A 15827-nucleotide genomic window follows, 5' to 3' on the forward strand; every position below is an offset into this window, starting at 1 on the left:
ACATAATAGCGCCTTCCAACATGAGTTGAAAAATGCGCTAAAAGTCAATGCTTCCACTTAGAGAAAATTTATCTTCCAGTTTTCTTGTAAGAAAAATATACCAACTAGATCTTCACAGGGATCTATGGTTTAAAAGTTTTGATTTTTTGGGTTTTTGAAATTAAAAAAATAATGTTCTTAAAGAGGTCTTTCTATGAATTTACTCAAAATGAAAAGTGGTAGGAGTATAACTGCAATAAAAAAAATGAGTTCAAAACTTAACTTTTCCGCACGATCTGAATCGATCGATTTACCTTTATTAAAAGGTGCTACTGTTTAAATTTCAGTAAGCTCCGTTTAAAAATAAGAAGTTTACCTCGGCGCTCTGGTGTGCGCATGCGTGCTCGTAGTTTGTACATGTAATCATCAATTTGTCAGTAAGTGCTACTGTTAAAATGTCAGTAGGCTCAAAACACAAATAGCATCTTTTTGCATGTTTAATTTAATGAATCGATTTCCATTTAATAAAGGGTGCTACTGTTGAAATTTCAGTAAAATCGGTCCATAATAAAGTAAATAAGAATGTAAGGATGCGGTCTCTACCGGTTTGATAATTAATATAATAGTCGTCGTCTGCAAGAGCCAAGTAATACTTACGGCTACAAATATGTACTCAATTTGTCCCATTAAATTTTGAGTTATCGTACGTAACAAGCCGGACAATAACAACAGACTTTTTCAGTGACGAAAACAATACTTTTTCCAAAACAACTACTTTTGTCTCTAAAAAGGGTAATTTTTCTCTCTAGTGAGGAAAGTAAAAAACAATTGCTGCGTTAATTTTAATAATGACATTTACAATTGAAAGATACCTGTATCTAGACTGCTATGGGCCAAACTTCTTTATTGCATACGTTCATTTTTCAATTTTGTTTGTAGTTTTAGAAAAAATTGTGTCAACTTGAGAAGAAAAAGTATCTTTCAAATCTCATTCATTTGACTTACTCGCTAAGCTCATGTGTCAAACTTTGAAGTCGAGTTAAAAAACTCCACTTTTTTCTTTAGTTGTACAAATAATTATTACCTACCCATATATGGGGGTGCGGATCATGATTGGTTTGTATCATGTCGAGAAGATGTGCCTAGGAAAACTTACCACCGACTGTGCCACCGGAATATTCATAATTCTTCCACAAAAGCATGCTCGTTAATTCGCTCTAGTAAATCACAAGAATCACCCTGAGAAACTCTTACACTCAAGAAAATTCGCTCATACACAGACGCTCAAAAAGAAGATTTGTGTTGCTATTTATTTAATTTTTGAATTAATATCATCAATTCTTCCTTGCTATACCAAATTTCATCGTAGAAAATTCACCCCCAGATCCCGGTGTATAGAAACGACAGAGGAAAAAACGATTCTGCAAATGTATCACAGTTATTGCAATAGGCAATTTCAGAAAACGAAAAGATGAGATTTGGGGGTGAATTTATTTGTACCGGGGGACGAAAGAGGATAGCATTAGTCAAATTTTAACAGCGAGTTTTTTTTGGAGTAAACGCATCCCCTTTCACTGGAGGCAAGTTCTTTTTTATCTAGCGAACTAGTGCATTAATCGGTCCGAGCTTTACAAGGTGAATGGCAAAATGGGGCGGGCTTGCAAGTTAAGGGCTACCATGCATTTTTTTTCGCACACTAAGAGGACACAAGTAAAAAATTGTAAAAGGTAACAAACAAATCTTATACTTACAGTTTAAGTCCAACGCAGATCCTAAATTTATAAGATATCGTGCTGTGTTCTTTTATTTAAAGTTGTTGACATTTTCCTTTGTGATAACTGATAACAGATATTCGTATGTATTAGAAAAATGATGATTTTACAGAGCCTATTTTTTAAACATGAATCATACTAACTCAGAACGAGTTGCGAGTGACGAGTGCGCAGTCGTTGTATAAGTTTAGTTTAGTAGTGGCGTGCGTGTCGTGGTTGTGTAGCGTCCCTTTGATTTTCAAATTTTCAAATTCGATTTGAATGTGTAATAATTTTGATTACCGAATCAAAATTAGTGTTCCGGGGTGCCGTACAAACTTTAGAGCATTACAAAAATGAACAGTCCACCAGGCGGAAGATTTTGGTGCAACTTTTCGAAAATCTGTTGGGCGTCTTGGCAGGGTTGCAAAAGGTTAGTGACGAATTATTTCTTTACATAAATTTGATACCAAAATCGCGGCGTTCGCCTTATAGAATAATTTTTAAAAACGCTAGGAAACTATTTGCAAAAAAAAGTCCGTATATATTTGTACCTACTAGCGGTTTGGGAGCTGGTACGATTTTAGGTTAGCTTAAAAAACGCACACTTTTATGGTTTATTTGGTGATAATTCTAATTGATTTATCGGAAAAAATCTTGCGGCGTTCCTTCCATCTTAGAGATAAACTTTCAGTTTCCACATTATATGGGCGTCAAATGATGTATCGAGGTTTTTTTAATCGGATATAGACAGGTACCAACATGTGTTATTTTTATGATAATTAAGACGGTGATTTTATTAGAAAGAAATTGTATTTTCTTATCGCCTATCGGCGAATGTATATGCATCGACGCCGATAATGAGATCGCTTGTTGCGCACCTGTGCAACATATGTCATTTTATATCGACTTTATTGTCACAAGCTGATAAGAGGTAAAATTAAAACGTTTTTCTTTTGATACGTCGGCGTCGTTAACCCTCTAAATAAATCAAACTTAGCATTGCTCATGACCCAAAGGGATTATAATTACATGGCTTGTTTACACGAGGGCAAGGGCAGTGGTTACTAAATTTTAACTTTCCGCTTTCATTTTCTGCATTGCTGTTCGCAATGCTTCAAGTTCGAAGTTACGATGAATAAACAAAGGTCGTATATATACAACGACAACTTGCTCGAAAAAGGACTTCTATTCAAGTGTTAGGCACCTATACCTACTAAATTTTTACCTACTCCAACGCTTACTACTTGACCGGGTGTGAATCTCTAAACTTTTTATCCGATTTCAATAAATATACTTCTATGCACAGCGCCAAGTTTATGGATCATGTGAAAAAATGATTTGTGCGTGCTCACGAAATCCTACTTTCTTTTTTTTATCGCCCGGAAAGAATGCCTGTCTGCACAGAACACCTGATTCTGGTCAACAATCGTATGTTTTTAAATCATACGATTGTAAACCGGCATCAAGTGCTCTGTAATCGGCGAGCCTAAACACAAAAAAGTCATAATGATTCAAAAATCACAAATCCTTCGCAACAAAACAAACCGCTTTTGGTACCTACTGGTAAAGTATGGCTAAAAATTGACTTTTTTTAGTTTACGGCCGCTTTACGCATTTTTATAAGTCTATAACAATTTTTTGTGTTCTTATAGTTTTTGAGAGAATTTAAATTGAACAGTTAAACTAGGTACCTATATTCATTTTATAATTTGCACTTTTCTCAGAAAGTAAGCCTCGTAGCGAAAAATGTTAAATATAAAAAAAGATGTGCTTTGATGAGATGTAAAAAAAAGTCTCATCCATTTCTTGCGTCAGATTCAAAATAAAGGCGCCAGAGGTAAATATAGTTTTAGCATTTTTACTAAAATTTGCCATATTTAACCGCCCCTCCCTACATTAACCCACGGGATCTCCCGTGGACGTGTCCCCGCTGCCATCGAGATTAAAAAAGTTATCCTTTAAATCGAAAAAGTGCCGCCGAAATGTTACTGCGTCTTCTTGTTTTCCTAAATAAACTCCAGGCGCACCAATAAGGGCTACGGATTCTGAAAGTAGCAATTCCACAGATTAAATGTCCTCTCCTCCAGGTCGGAACATGCGTTTTGTACACTTCTTACGCCCGCGTTTTTACATTTTATGAGCCCCTTCCCTTCGCACATTCTTTTTATACGCGCACAAACCACCAAATGAAATTATTTATTTACTTATTATTATAAGTGATATATTGTCGGAAAGACCATTTTATTCCCTGAATTTGTATAAACACAAGCGATAACAAATAGGGGCTCACTACTCCATTATTTCAGAACAACACTGCAAAGAAAAAGAGACAAAGGACATATAGTAAAAATATTTATTTGGTTCCCAACTTTCATTGTACAATGAGTTTTTTTAACATGTTAGCTTCTGTAGTCATTTCTTCAACATCTCTAATTGGCTTCCCATGATCTCGGTCGTGCTTTGCTAACTCCAGATAAATATCATCATTTTGTTCAAAATCACCCATTTTTCGCGGCAATATGTGGCAGTGAATGTGCTGAAATGTACCAATTTATCAAATGTGACCATCGGGGAGATAATACCGGAATAGTCTGGCCGGCCTCTGGCCCATCTTGTACGCAAATCGTCGAAGAATGCGAACCATAAGCTCGCTCAACCATTTGTTGTATTTTTACAACTGTCTGAAAGAAGTCGGCGATTTCTTCAGGGTATAAATTCTCAAGGCGCTTTGCTTGCCTCAAGGATGCAACCAAGACATCTTAATACAGATAAGGAGCCAACACTGTGAAAATTATGTGTCCCTACACCACAATGGTTAAGGATACGACCTGGTACCACACATCTGATATTGGTGAATGCAAAACAATATTTGCTTATGTAAAAAACTGTGCTTGGTGGTATTACCTTATCGCTAAACATGAAATTAGGCACATCGCTTTCATATTTATTTATATTTAAGGATAACCGATACAGGTCGTCCCTACGGTGATCTAAAACGGGCATTTTCTGCCGAACCCCTTTCAAAAACTCAACATTGATATTTGCATAGGCTATACTTTCATCTGTTGCTCTCTCCTTTGAATAAGCAGGACATTCGGCAATTATATTACCCCAGGGATCAACAATCTGTAATGACAATTCATTTCAATATCTCTACGTTCATTTCATTTTTACCAATGAATTTCCAAACGAAATTCTCTTCCGGTTATGTACACCGTATTGGGCGGCCGCGATAACATAGCACTGATTTTCGATGGCACGTGACTTTAGCAAAGTTTTCCAGTGTGCTTCACCGGTTGTAACAGTAAATGCGGATGGGAATGTTAGAACGTCTCCTCCATTTTTCCGTAAAATTAAGCTCAATTCTGGAAAACGTAAATCGTAACACTAAAACAAACGTAAAGTCTTGAGTCAATTATCAAGCTGATACGCACAATCATGAGACCTACGGATCCGATGGGAGTACTGACTGGTGCTCCAATTTGAGTACCCGCCGTTATATAACTAGATTCCTGTAGATTTATATTACTCTCTGGAAGGCTAACATCAAATAAGTGCACTTTCCTATAAGTCCCTGTGATTACACCCTCCGAGTTAATTAAAACATGTGTGTTATGCAATGTATCCTGCACAAACAGATTACTCAAAAGCGACATTTACGGAACATACCCGTCCGTTAACTTGTTGCCTCTCATGAAATCCCCCGATTGACAACCATACGTTGTGTCTCTGAGCTAGAAGCTTGTACTGAGACATTAATTTCCCATCCAACGGTTCTGCCAGTTGTTTTGTTTCCGTAATGCTGGTTCCAACATAATCACACGCTTCGGGTAGAAAAATGACCTATAACACGCTACTAGAATTATAGTCTAAAGCTAACTGAATTTTAGACCTTGGCCTTTTCTGCAGCCTCCGACACTAGTCTCGTGACGATCTTTAAATTTGCTTCTTTGTTAGATGTGGCAGTGAATTGGCAAACGGCGGCGGTGTTCTTTGCGGTCATTTGTGAAAGATATCGAACGAAAGGAAGAGAAAAATTAGATTTAAAGTGGTTTAATTGCAAAAACTTCATGTAAATGGACAATTGACTTTTGAGTTAATTGGAGGTTATAAGTACAGTGGAACTACTATGACTGGATCTACTGACTTGCAGATGCACCATGCACTTCCAGAACTTACGTCGCTTTCCCCTGACCTTAACCCCCCAAAATACTCGCATTACAAAAGGAAAATTCAACTTTTTAAGGGAGAGCCTCAAGAACGTAGCACTGGGGGTCACAGCGCACAAACATCTTACGATTATTATTAAGTAATAAATCCACGATCTTCCCATTCATAAAAATATAAAGGGGAATCATAGAAGTTATTTTCGCCAATTCTGTGTGAAAACGTTTTGCATCGCAACAATTTTTAGATCTTGGGAAGTAAATATGCCATCGCTTTAGAATTCCGGGAATAACTAGTAAACAGAAAAAGCCGGATGCATTTGATTGGACCATTTTTTGAAACGGGCGAATCGTAGGGAGTCTTGCAGCTGTGACGTCATGACCACTATCTTCGTCACGTGACCAACTATGTCGTTGCTGCCGTTCCAAGCGTGTTGTGTTTTTTCGGTTTGCTGCTAATTTACGAAGTGCGATATTAAAATAAACTTTAAAAAAGTCAAACAAAAGATGGGAATAATTCTGGGACATAGTTCGTTTCGGTTCATCATACGTAAATCGGTGTTTAATCGTAATAATTAAACTACAAACAGTTATGGCGTCCCTTCTCCTTTTCGTACGAATTTAAATCGGCGTTTGCGTGTAGGATCTCGGGACGCGACCACGTAAATTTTGAATTTGTTGTTAAATTCAACGCTTAAACTAACAAAAACCGGCGGGGAAGTGTTCACAAATCGGTGTTTTCGATGTCGTGTTAAATGTTATCCCAAGAACAAGAAGATGGCGTCTTATTTTAAATTCGTTTGTTTGCGTTAAAAACTTAACGTTTTGTGCAGCTTTTTCATGTTTGAATCAAGACGCTTAAGATTTCATTGATATCTTGATGTGGGGTAAGTTTGTAGACCTTTAAAAGTTTCGTGGTGACGGTTACGATAATGTTCACCAGATGAAGTGCTTCATTAGCGCTACCTAAAGACGTACGTGTCTGATAGCACTGTCGAGGTGTACACATCACCGTGAGTCGACGTACGGACCTCGACAATGCTATCACACAGCAACTCGCAAGAAAAACCTTGCTAGAGTATTCCTGTCTTTGGGTAGGGCTTATGAAGCGCTTCGTCTGGTGAACGTAAGCACTGCTTGCGCTAGCCTTAAAATATGACGTACCTTAGTATCGACGGTTTATAATAAAACAACTTGTTGCGGTATATTTAGTTTCCGATTTATTTATCAGGCATGATAGGGCTCATTTTGCTACCCTTCATATTAATCCGTTGAAGTGGGTTATGTCAGCTGCGTTCAATTCGATGTTTAATACAGAGAAATGATCACTGACTTGCAGAACATTCATACTACAATTGTGACAATTTAATTGAAATCCTGGTACTTCCAGGAAGAGTGTCAATTCTGCATTTTACTTCGTTAAACTTCATTGATCTGTGCGCTAGACCTACGTTTCTTAGCTGTACAAACAGTTCCACTGCGTCAGTTTGATGAAACCTTTACCCGTGGCAGCACTATACCTACACAATTCCAATTTCAAATCGTAAATTTCAATTTAAAACGAATCTTACCAACTTTACCACTTCCATTTGGCTTGCTGCCAAACAATGGGAACCGACCCTCCACTGTAAATACCCTCGTTGACATCTCTTCTCTGACATCTGCCATCTTTACGAACGAGGATAGCTAGTCATAAGCAAACTAAGTAAAAAGACACTCTCGTCGTAAACATTTTACAAAATGCGACAGGGGGGTGGGCCCTTATCCCTCTTGATTTCCTTATCACTTGCACTTCAACAGGTGATTTTTCGTTCAGCACCCAACTCTCTCTCTACCGTAGGTCAATATTGGTCTGTAAGTAGATTTCATTAACTATTTCTAATTAACTGTTCCAGTACTTACCGAAATAGTTTCTTTCTATCGCCTTTGGCATATTCTAGTCAGATAACAACAAAATTAATCTTGATAAGATGGCAGTAATATATACCTACTACACCTACTTACAATAGGTAAGCCAGGTAAGCTAAATTATCCTCAATTATGCTTGCAGGTTATGTGTATTATTTACTTACCCCATTATATGACTTTACCCCTTACAATTGACAATTCTACCCAAATTCAAATTTTCGCGCGCTTGCGGTTGCGCAGTATTGAAGGAGTCAAATGTGCAACCATCTGCAAGTGGGGTCTACTGTTGTCATTTGATCTATTGTGATATTGAACTACCAACATCTGAGCAATGAGCCAAGTTGGTTTGGCCATGTACAATTACCACACAAGTGTTTTCTGATCTGTGTGCGTAGAGCCAGATTTACGCGTACGCTAAAGCCTAGGGGGCCAACCCACGATTGACACAATTTCTTTGCCTCGAATGGAATTGCTTTTTTTGTCCATCTTGTTAAAACCAAGTAAGACCTGTTGCCATTTTATATGTTGGATTTCACAGTTATAATTAAGTAGTTTTGATGTTAAAGCCAGTTTGACATGGAGCAATAAAAATTGTAATTGCGTGTTGCAACTTACAAGAAAAATTGCGAAAGGCAGGCGCAATTCAAAGCCAACTGAGCTTGCATGCAATTTGTACATATAACAATGAATTACATTGTTGTCAATAAAGTTGACACCTTCACATGCCGCAAATTAATTGTACCCAATATACCTGAAACTTCTGAATCAGTAAAAAAGTTGCACTTGATCAAACACATTGCTTAACCCGGGGGTACCTAAAATTTATAAGATTAGTTTGAGCCACAAATCCACACTGATAAACTAAACCCAGAGAACCCCTATCCGAAGCCTACTTAATATAAAGCTTCCAATTTGACACTGTATGAGAAGGGCCATGTAAAAAGACTAAAGTAAAACAGTGAAAAATCAAGTTAGGTACTTGCAAAAACAAAATTCTAACTGTTTTCGAATCACAACTCAAAATTTGCAATGGCCGAGGTAGTAATACGTTTGGTGATGCCAGCAAGGCAAAAATTGCATCATGCAACAAAGAAACTTATGGAATCCGACATTGTGAAAGAACTGCTTGAAAAGTGGAACGAACTTACATCTTTCATTAATTTTGACGATAACATGCTTGATGCCGTCAATAGTAAACACTATGAACTTTTTTTTTGTAATAATCGTAGCTCTATGCATTTACCATCAGTTGATATTCCAAGTGACACTATAAACGTCCTAGATTTCTTGGAGGTTGCTAGTCTCAGTTTCAAGATTAGTGAAATGCAAAATTTAATGGGACATCAAGTCCATCAATCTTCAAAACTTTACAGAAAAATGTGGAACCCCTTAGCACTATTTGGCGATAAAGTAAAACCCTACCATCCGTGTATACCAGGTGTTCAAAGTTATATGACGTATAATTTACTCTGTAACTCTTTGGTAAATAATTTCTACGTCGAGAAACAGCACCAAGAATTGAAGCAACTTTTAAAATGCCGTTACGTCTTATACTCCCTTGACAATCGGAAACATATGACGACCACCTATGTCAATTCAACAGAAATGAGGAATCTCACTAGGGAAATAGTTCGAGAGTTACTAGCAACACAAACTAAAATTTTGAAAAGCAATTTTGGAGCAGGCAGAAGATACTTGCATTGTGACGTTTTGTGTGCCCAACCTAATGATATAAATGATAGGAAAGGCCTCATGGAAATTAACCAAAAAGTATTTGAAAAAGTGGAAAAAGAACTAAAATGTGTTAAACTGTTGGATAAAATTGGCCCTTCATCGTCTGAACATTTGAACGATCAAACCACAAACCAGAAATCAATTGAGTCATCTAAGTATGTGCCACTGATGTTAATGCACACTCCCCACCTGCACTAAATTTATGTAATGAAACTCCCTGCTACTTTAAAAATACATATTCCTTCCCACTTTACCAAATCAAGATACTTTATGGAACATTCACTTGGAAAAGATCTTGGAAACCCCTAACGTAAGACAGACGAAAAAATACAAATACTGTACTGAGAAAATTTAGGAATGAGCCAAATTACACACCTAAACCCTGCAAATGAGTAAACGGTTTAATAAAAAAAGCTTTCTATTAGCCCAATTTAAACGGTTTAACAAACGAACGTTTTCGCTTCATCTTCTTACGTGTCAGTTCCAGCTGTTGCAGTTGCGCTTGAATTTCGTTGAAGATTTCGGATTGTTCCTCTTCCGGAATAGTTTTCCTGCAAACATAAATTAGAAATTCCTAAAAACAAAGAACATAACTCACATGTAATTTTTCATCAAATCGTATTTCAACCACGGTGTCGCCACTTTCTCAGCCCTCTCTCTGTCGCGAGGCGAAACTTCGAACTCCTCCACACCTTTTAAATTTTGTCGTTCCCATCTCTCTAGCCAAGGCTTCGGTTTTAAAACGACTTTAAGAGGGTTGACGGGTACAGGTGAACCTTCGGGAAGTATTTCAACCTCCATGTTTATGTCGAATGTACTATACTCCGGCAACGCATCCCTGAGGTACATCAGCTCGTCGTCCAATCGTTTCTCTAGGCGGAGAACTTCAATTTTTTGCAAGGCGGGATCGTACATTTCGTACAGTACTTCGACACCCTAGAATTGATTAGTTACAAGCTTTCATTTCTGAAGTGGCATACTTGGTGATCTATGACGTTTCGTAAAATAAATTTCGCTCGCAAACCGCAACCTTCTCGTTTGATGCAGATACCCACAAATCGGTTTGTCTTTCCTAACGAGTGTGGGTCCGAAGAGGTCACTGCCAAAATTGAACCTATAAATGTGCCCATAAGAGGTGCACGATAACACACGGGGACTTACCAACATAAAACTCGGGAATATCGATGTGCGCTCTCCTGGCGAGCATATCTAATCTTTCTAGTTTCTCTCGGATGGGATTACGAAATTCGACCGTCGGGTCTGGTAGAAATTCCACGTACACCTTGCGGAATTCCGATAGACTTTTGTTCGCGTCCACGGGGGATGGATTGTTTGCCTGTGAGGCAAAACGTTGGAGCACTACAACACAAAAGTAGTAATGGAAAGTACAGGGGTACGTTGAAACTTACTTCTAACGTAAAGATTGGGGAGTTTGACATTTTTTAATGTAGAAACAATCATTTTTGAGTTTGTGTTTTATTCTTTTATTTTTATTCTAAACATAACCTTACTTCCCTTGAGCCCTTCATTCAAACTTCAAAGCTCAACGGCTACGCTACGCTAGCCACATTGCAACAGTGGCGTAACATGAAACAACTGATGCCTTAGCTGCTGTCAGAAACCCTTTAGTAACTAAAGTAACCGAGATATATATATATATATATATACTTAATATTTACTATTCTGATCTTATTGCCCTCACTACAAGACATACGTGGTGATTAACGTGTAATGGATTTATGCTATTAACCATACAAAGTGTAGAATTGGTTTATATCGAAATATATCCTCCCTTAATTAATTTACAGCAATAGTAAAATTCTGCCTTTATTCATTTTTTTTTATTGTGGGAAATCGGAGAAGTTACTTATAAATTAGAATTTTTCAAGCTACAAGAAACCGATTTAAAACTTTGTTGTAAATTAATTAGAGGAGAAAATATTTCGATATACAGAAATTACCAGTGAAATCCCTATGATGCGTAGACCTTTTCTACACCATGTATGCTTATCCTAAGCAAATTCATGCAACTTGCATTATTATTGCCAGTTGCATAATCGAAACTCCGAAGAAATTTTTGGACTAGCTCTCTTGGAGAGAGAGCTCTGTAATACCATTCAAGAGCGTTTTATTTTTTCTCCTTTCACGGTAATGTTGCGTGTTGCGTTGAAAACACCCATTTTCTATTTTGCACTTTATATAAATGCTAATCTCGTATTTGCAATACTGTTCACTGTATTTTACTCGCCTCCCGTAATGATTTTCTACGCCTATGGTTCTAATTGCTGTTGCCACGCCTGTGTTTAAATGCCGGCCGGTAAAAGCGTGGTCTGTGCTGCCAGGTGTCTGCAACTGTCAAAAAAGTGACGCATTTATCTGAATGACAATGTAATGATATTTAAATAAACAAATACTATTAGAATGAGGTGAAATGTAAATGCCTAAACGCAATACAAAACACCATCGCAAAAATGTTACCTTACCAAATTGTGATTTTCATGCTGGCATTTTATGGGGTTCGTGCATTGCCCGATGAGGGTAAATGGGACTACAATTTAACAATGGTATGTACATATGCACTTTTCCAAATTAGATAACATGGCACTACTATAATTCCAGGAGGGAAATCACATGATTGTGTCGAAAAGTCTATACAACGCTTCTCAAATTTTTGTCAAAGGTAACTAATATTTATAATCTAATAACATTTATTGCATAACTTTTCTGTAGTTAATTGCGAAAGTACACAAGATACACCTATAAACATAACAATCGGGTGGATAGTAATTCAGTCGCCTTGCTGGGATTATTCCGACGCTATTACGTTAGGAAGGGATGTAAGTCTTAATTCTGGACCGTCAGATAGTGACAGATTCTCGATGAGGATTGAAGAGTACATGCTTCACTTACGTACACTAAACTGATTAATTAATATTACCTGGCTTTGGGTAACCAGTCTTTAATGTTGCAGGTGGCATTTGCAATCCCAAAAAGTGGTGCAAATTGATAAAGTACCTGTTTGGGTTGAAAAATTTTGTTTATTTCTTTGTACACGCCTTTGAAACTGAATGCTGGCATTGTGTTTATTGTGATACAATTTATATGACTAAAGTGTGGGCTTAATTGAAGGTTTGAGCTTGAAATGTGTAGGATATTACACTTCTTACACAAGCCATTTGACATATGCTTATGAATTATTATCAGTTAGTATTCAGTAATACCTCTATGCATTTTCTTTGGATAGCAAAAATATGCCTCACTGTAAGAGAATGCTTCCAGTAATTTGCCATTATCTGTTTTGTAATTTGGTATATTATTCAAAAATATAAAAAATAGTGGTCCTAACACGGATTCTTGTGGTACTTCTATTTTTGTAATTATTGATGTATGATATATCATGATTAAAGGTCACTTTTGGGTTCTTCTCGAAATAAACTGTGAATGTTTTTGAATAATAGCCTTAGTTTTTTTTGGTGAAGTAGGATGTAAAAGGTACACAGTTGAATGCCATGGAAATGTCAATTAGGGTAGCATTTAAGTACTTATTATCCTCAAACTCAGATATGATTTTCGCACTAGGACAGTCCATATTGCCCCTAATAAAAAAGTTTATTTTGCACAAAATACTTTGCAAAGGCAAAGATATTGCATATTTAAACATCAGGTGTTCATGGAAAATGCGCTAAAGTTAGTCGTGAGTTAAGGCGAGAATTAAAATTTCAAATTTTGCCAACACTTTAGTGGACTGTAGCTATCTGAAGCCAGGCAAAAATATAGGCGACACAGCACATTTCATTTCTTATAATCGCCACTATGTGCGGCACTCTTCACGTATGAAAATGAGTCACTATCCGATGATCTATTCATCAGATATGTAAATGACCGAGAAAAACCGTTTTAGTTGTTAGAATCGTCCGATAAAACCATAAACGACACTACATATCATCGTGCAAGGGATCGCACTTATACATGCGACGATCATATTATTCTGGACGAGGCGAAGTTACAGAAGAATCAGCAGTCCTTAGAGAAGGCGCATCCGATCTATATCGTACCGAAGGATGGCATTTACGTACTAATATTTCGCGTCACGGGCAGCAGTCCGTCGTTTAATTTGGGCGTTCACGTGGAGATGAAGAACGATTACGGTTATCTATCGGCGGCGGATTGGCCTTTGCTTCCGTTCTACGGTGTAATGTGCATTTTATACGTAATATTCGGCTTGATATGGTTGATCGTTTCGTTTATGCAATGGCGCGATTTATTACGGGTACAGTTTTGGATTGGTGGCGTCATTCTGCTTGGGATGTTGGAGAAGGCGACATTCTACGCGGAGTTTCAAAGTATTAATAATAGCGGCGTCCGTGTTCAAGGGGCGATGATCTTCGCCGAGTGGGTCTCGTGCGCGAAGCGTACCTTGGCGAGAATGCTAGTGATTATCGTTAGTTTAGGATTCGGGATTGTAAAACCGAGATTGGGCGCCGCTTTGCATCGCGTTATCGGCGTCGGGCTTTTATATTTTCTACTGGCGGCCTGCGAAGCGTACTTGAGAATAACGAAACCGAAGAATAATCAAACGAAAGATTTGTTGGTGGCTTCCGTTCCTTTAGCAGTTTTAGATTCCGCAATCTGCTGGTGGATTTTTAATGCCCTCGTTAATACGACGAGGACTTTGAGACTGAGGCGAAACGAAGTTAAGCTATCGCTTTATAGACATTTTACAAATGCGTTAATATTTTGTGTCGTGGCTTCTGTTATTTTTATGCTTTACGCAATTAAAGTGCATCGCGTCGTAACTTGCTTATTAGTCTGGAAAGATTTGTGGTTAGAAGAAGCCTATTGGCACATTTTGTTTTCGGCCGTTTTACTTGTAATAATGATACTTTGGCGTCCGACAAACAATAATCAAAGGTACGCTTTCGTGCCATTATTGGAAACGGGCGATGATGAAGAAGAGGAACAGTTGGTTAATGACGCTTACGGCGTTAAAATACGAATAAACCATCAGCGTCCTAACTCGCCCAAAACCCACAGTATTGAAGACGACATCAAGTGGTTAGAGGAGAATATAACCAGTGACCCCACCTTACCCGTTCTTGATTCGGATGAGGAAGTTGTTAATACCAGATTTGAGGTGTCAAAAATGCAATAGTTGCAATGGTATATCAAGTTTAAGTGTGATCGTGATTTACTTAATATCCTTCAGATTTTGTTAAAAAAAAGACATTTTAATTAGTACCTATCGCTTCATTTTGTAAAAATTCAAAATAGTTTTCTCTTATGTAAAAATAAATAATAAAATTACATTTACCGTATTTTACCTTGTACTGATCTGAAGGTACTCAGTGGCAACATTGGATATATTCCGCCGGTACCGGAAAAAAGGCCCCTGGAAAATAAACCCGGAATAAAAACCCCCGGAATAAAAACAAATGGAAAGAAAACCCCCCGGAAAAAAACCCACGGAAAGAAAGACCCCCTGGTAAAAAATCGGAAGAAAAACCACAGAGAAAAAAAGGAAATATTGCGCGAGAGCTCTAAAGTTGCATATTGTTTACTGAAACAGGAATATCAAACAGAACTCGGTTGAGATATTCTATTAACAAATTTTCACAATTTTTACAAAATACGTAATTGCATATTATCCTAAACTACCATTAAGCCTAATTAAACCTAATATTATGACTTATAGCTTCTAAGAAGTTTACCACATCTCTTTGTCCGGCGCTGTATTCTTCGCAGATATTTTTTAGTCTACTTTGCAGCAGTACATATTTTGCTTTCTTCCTTTTTGGGATTAATTGACCTAAATGTTGTTGGTGTAATTTTAAATGAATTTAAAGTATGTTTTCGCAAACGTGATTAAGATCACAATCATTTGTTAATATTTAACAGATGAATAACGTTGGTTTGAGCCTATGTCATTTGGTAAACATCAAAAATCGACCAATCATATACCATATAATCATTGATTAACTAACACTCTTTGTGAAACCAGGTATAAGTCACTGAACAACGCTTTTTGCAAGCTAATACAGAACAGAAGTACTAGTTCGCACTTTTAGAAATTTTACGAAGGGCCGGTTCCACAATGCAAATGCAAGTATATACCAGGTATAAGCTATTTCAAGTATAAAATCTAAAAATTCAATCCAATTTTCAGATTTTGTACTTGGAATAACTTATACTATAGGTATATACTTGCCTTGTACAATCGCCCTAAGATATATTACCTACCTATTGTGGAGATTTAAAAAAGGGGGTTTTCATTCCAGGGTTTTTTTTC

General features: G+C 37.3%; 3 protein-coding genes across 3 annotated transcripts; 1 reads left to right on the top strand and 2 right to left on the bottom strand.

The window, feature by feature from the left end:
• Positions 1-4072: 4072 nt before the first annotated feature.
• Positions 4073-6887, bottom strand: LOC116168430 (nitrilase and fragile histidine triad fusion protein NitFhit). The gene is made up of 7 exons (XM_031484256.1): positions 5626-6887; positions 5403-5576; positions 5168-5359; positions 4908-5120; positions 4559-4859; positions 4316-4491; positions 4073-4269 (listed from the first exon to the last, which is right to left on the bottom strand). The coding sequence occupies exons 1-7, from the start codon at positions 5803-5805 to the stop codon at positions 4105-4107; spliced, it is 1401 nt and encodes a 466-aa protein (XP_031340116.1). The 5' UTR covers positions 5806-6887; the 3' UTR covers positions 4073-4104.
• A 3054-nt stretch (positions 6888-9941) lies between these two features.
• LOC116168433 (39S ribosomal protein L19, mitochondrial-like) lies at positions 9942-11106 on the bottom strand. The gene is made up of 5 exons (XM_031484264.1): positions 10951-11106; positions 10703-10900; positions 10522-10655; positions 10140-10477; positions 9942-10092 (listed from the first exon to the last, which is right to left on the bottom strand). Exons 1-5 carry the CDS (start codon positions 11000-11002, stop codon positions 9963-9965), a joined length of 852 nt encoding a protein of 283 aa, XP_031340124.1. The 5' UTR covers positions 11003-11106; the 3' UTR covers positions 9942-9962.
• Positions 11107-11880: 774 nt separating this feature from the next.
• LOC116168427 (transmembrane protein 87A-like) lies at positions 11881-14856 on the top strand. Its single transcript, XM_031484250.1, has 4 exons — positions 11881-12105; positions 12161-12221; positions 12272-12378; positions 13443-14856. The coding sequence occupies exons 1-4, from the start codon at positions 12013-12015 to the stop codon at positions 14691-14693; spliced, it is 1512 nt and encodes a 503-aa protein (XP_031340110.1). The 5' UTR covers positions 11881-12012; the 3' UTR covers positions 14694-14856.
• Positions 14857-15827: the final 971 nt, after the last annotated feature.

This window comes from Photinus pyralis, unplaced genomic scaffold (assembly GCF_008802855.1).
Source record: "Photinus pyralis isolate 1611_PpyrPB1 unplaced genomic scaffold, Ppyr1.3 Ppyr1.4_LG4, whole genome shotgun sequence".
NCBI classification, from domain to species: domain Eukaryota; kingdom Metazoa; phylum Arthropoda; class Insecta; order Coleoptera; family Lampyridae; genus Photinus; species Photinus pyralis.

What these genes read in the sequence shown, in the direction of transcription:
- LOC116168427 (XM_031484250.1), top strand. Translation starts at nt 12,013, where the DNA reads ATGTTACCTTACCAAATTGTGATTTTCATGCTGGCATTTTATGGGGTT. An exon ending in GGGACTACAATTTAACAATG is followed by an intron (nt 12,106 to 12,160) that starts GTATGTACATAT and finishes CTATAATTCCAG; the next exon opens with GAGGGAAATCACATGATTGT. An exon ending in TTCTCAAATTTTTGTCAAAG is followed by an intron (nt 12,222 to 12,271) that starts GTAACTAATATT and finishes ACTTTTCTGTAG; the next exon opens with TTAATTGCGAAAGTACACAA.
- LOC116168430 (XM_031484256.1), bottom strand. Translation starts at nt 5,805, where the DNA reads ATGAAGTTTTTGCAATTAAACCACTTTAAATCTAATTTTTCTCTTCCT. An exon ending in AGGCTGCAGAAAAGGCCAAG is followed by an intron (nt 5,577 to 5,625) that starts GTCTAAAATTCA and finishes AGCGTGTTATAG; the next exon opens with GTCATTTTTCTACCCGAAGC. An exon ending in AGGCCGGCCAGACTATTCCG is followed by an intron (nt 4,270 to 4,315) that starts GTATTATCTCCC and finishes GGTACATTTCAG; the next exon opens with CACATTCACTGCCACATATT.
- LOC116168433 (XM_031484264.1), bottom strand. Translation starts at nt 11,002, where the DNA reads ATGATTGTTTCTACATTAAAAAATGTCAAACTCCCCAATCTTTACGTT. An exon ending in TATTCCCGAGTTTTATGTTG is followed by an intron (nt 10,656 to 10,702) that starts GTAAGTCCCCGT and finishes GCACATTTATAG; the next exon opens with GTTCAATTTTGGCAGTGACC. An exon ending in GATTTGATGAAAAATTACAT is followed by an intron (nt 10,093 to 10,139) that starts GTGAGTTATGTT and finishes TTATGTTTGCAG; the next exon opens with GAAAACTATTCCGGAAGAGG.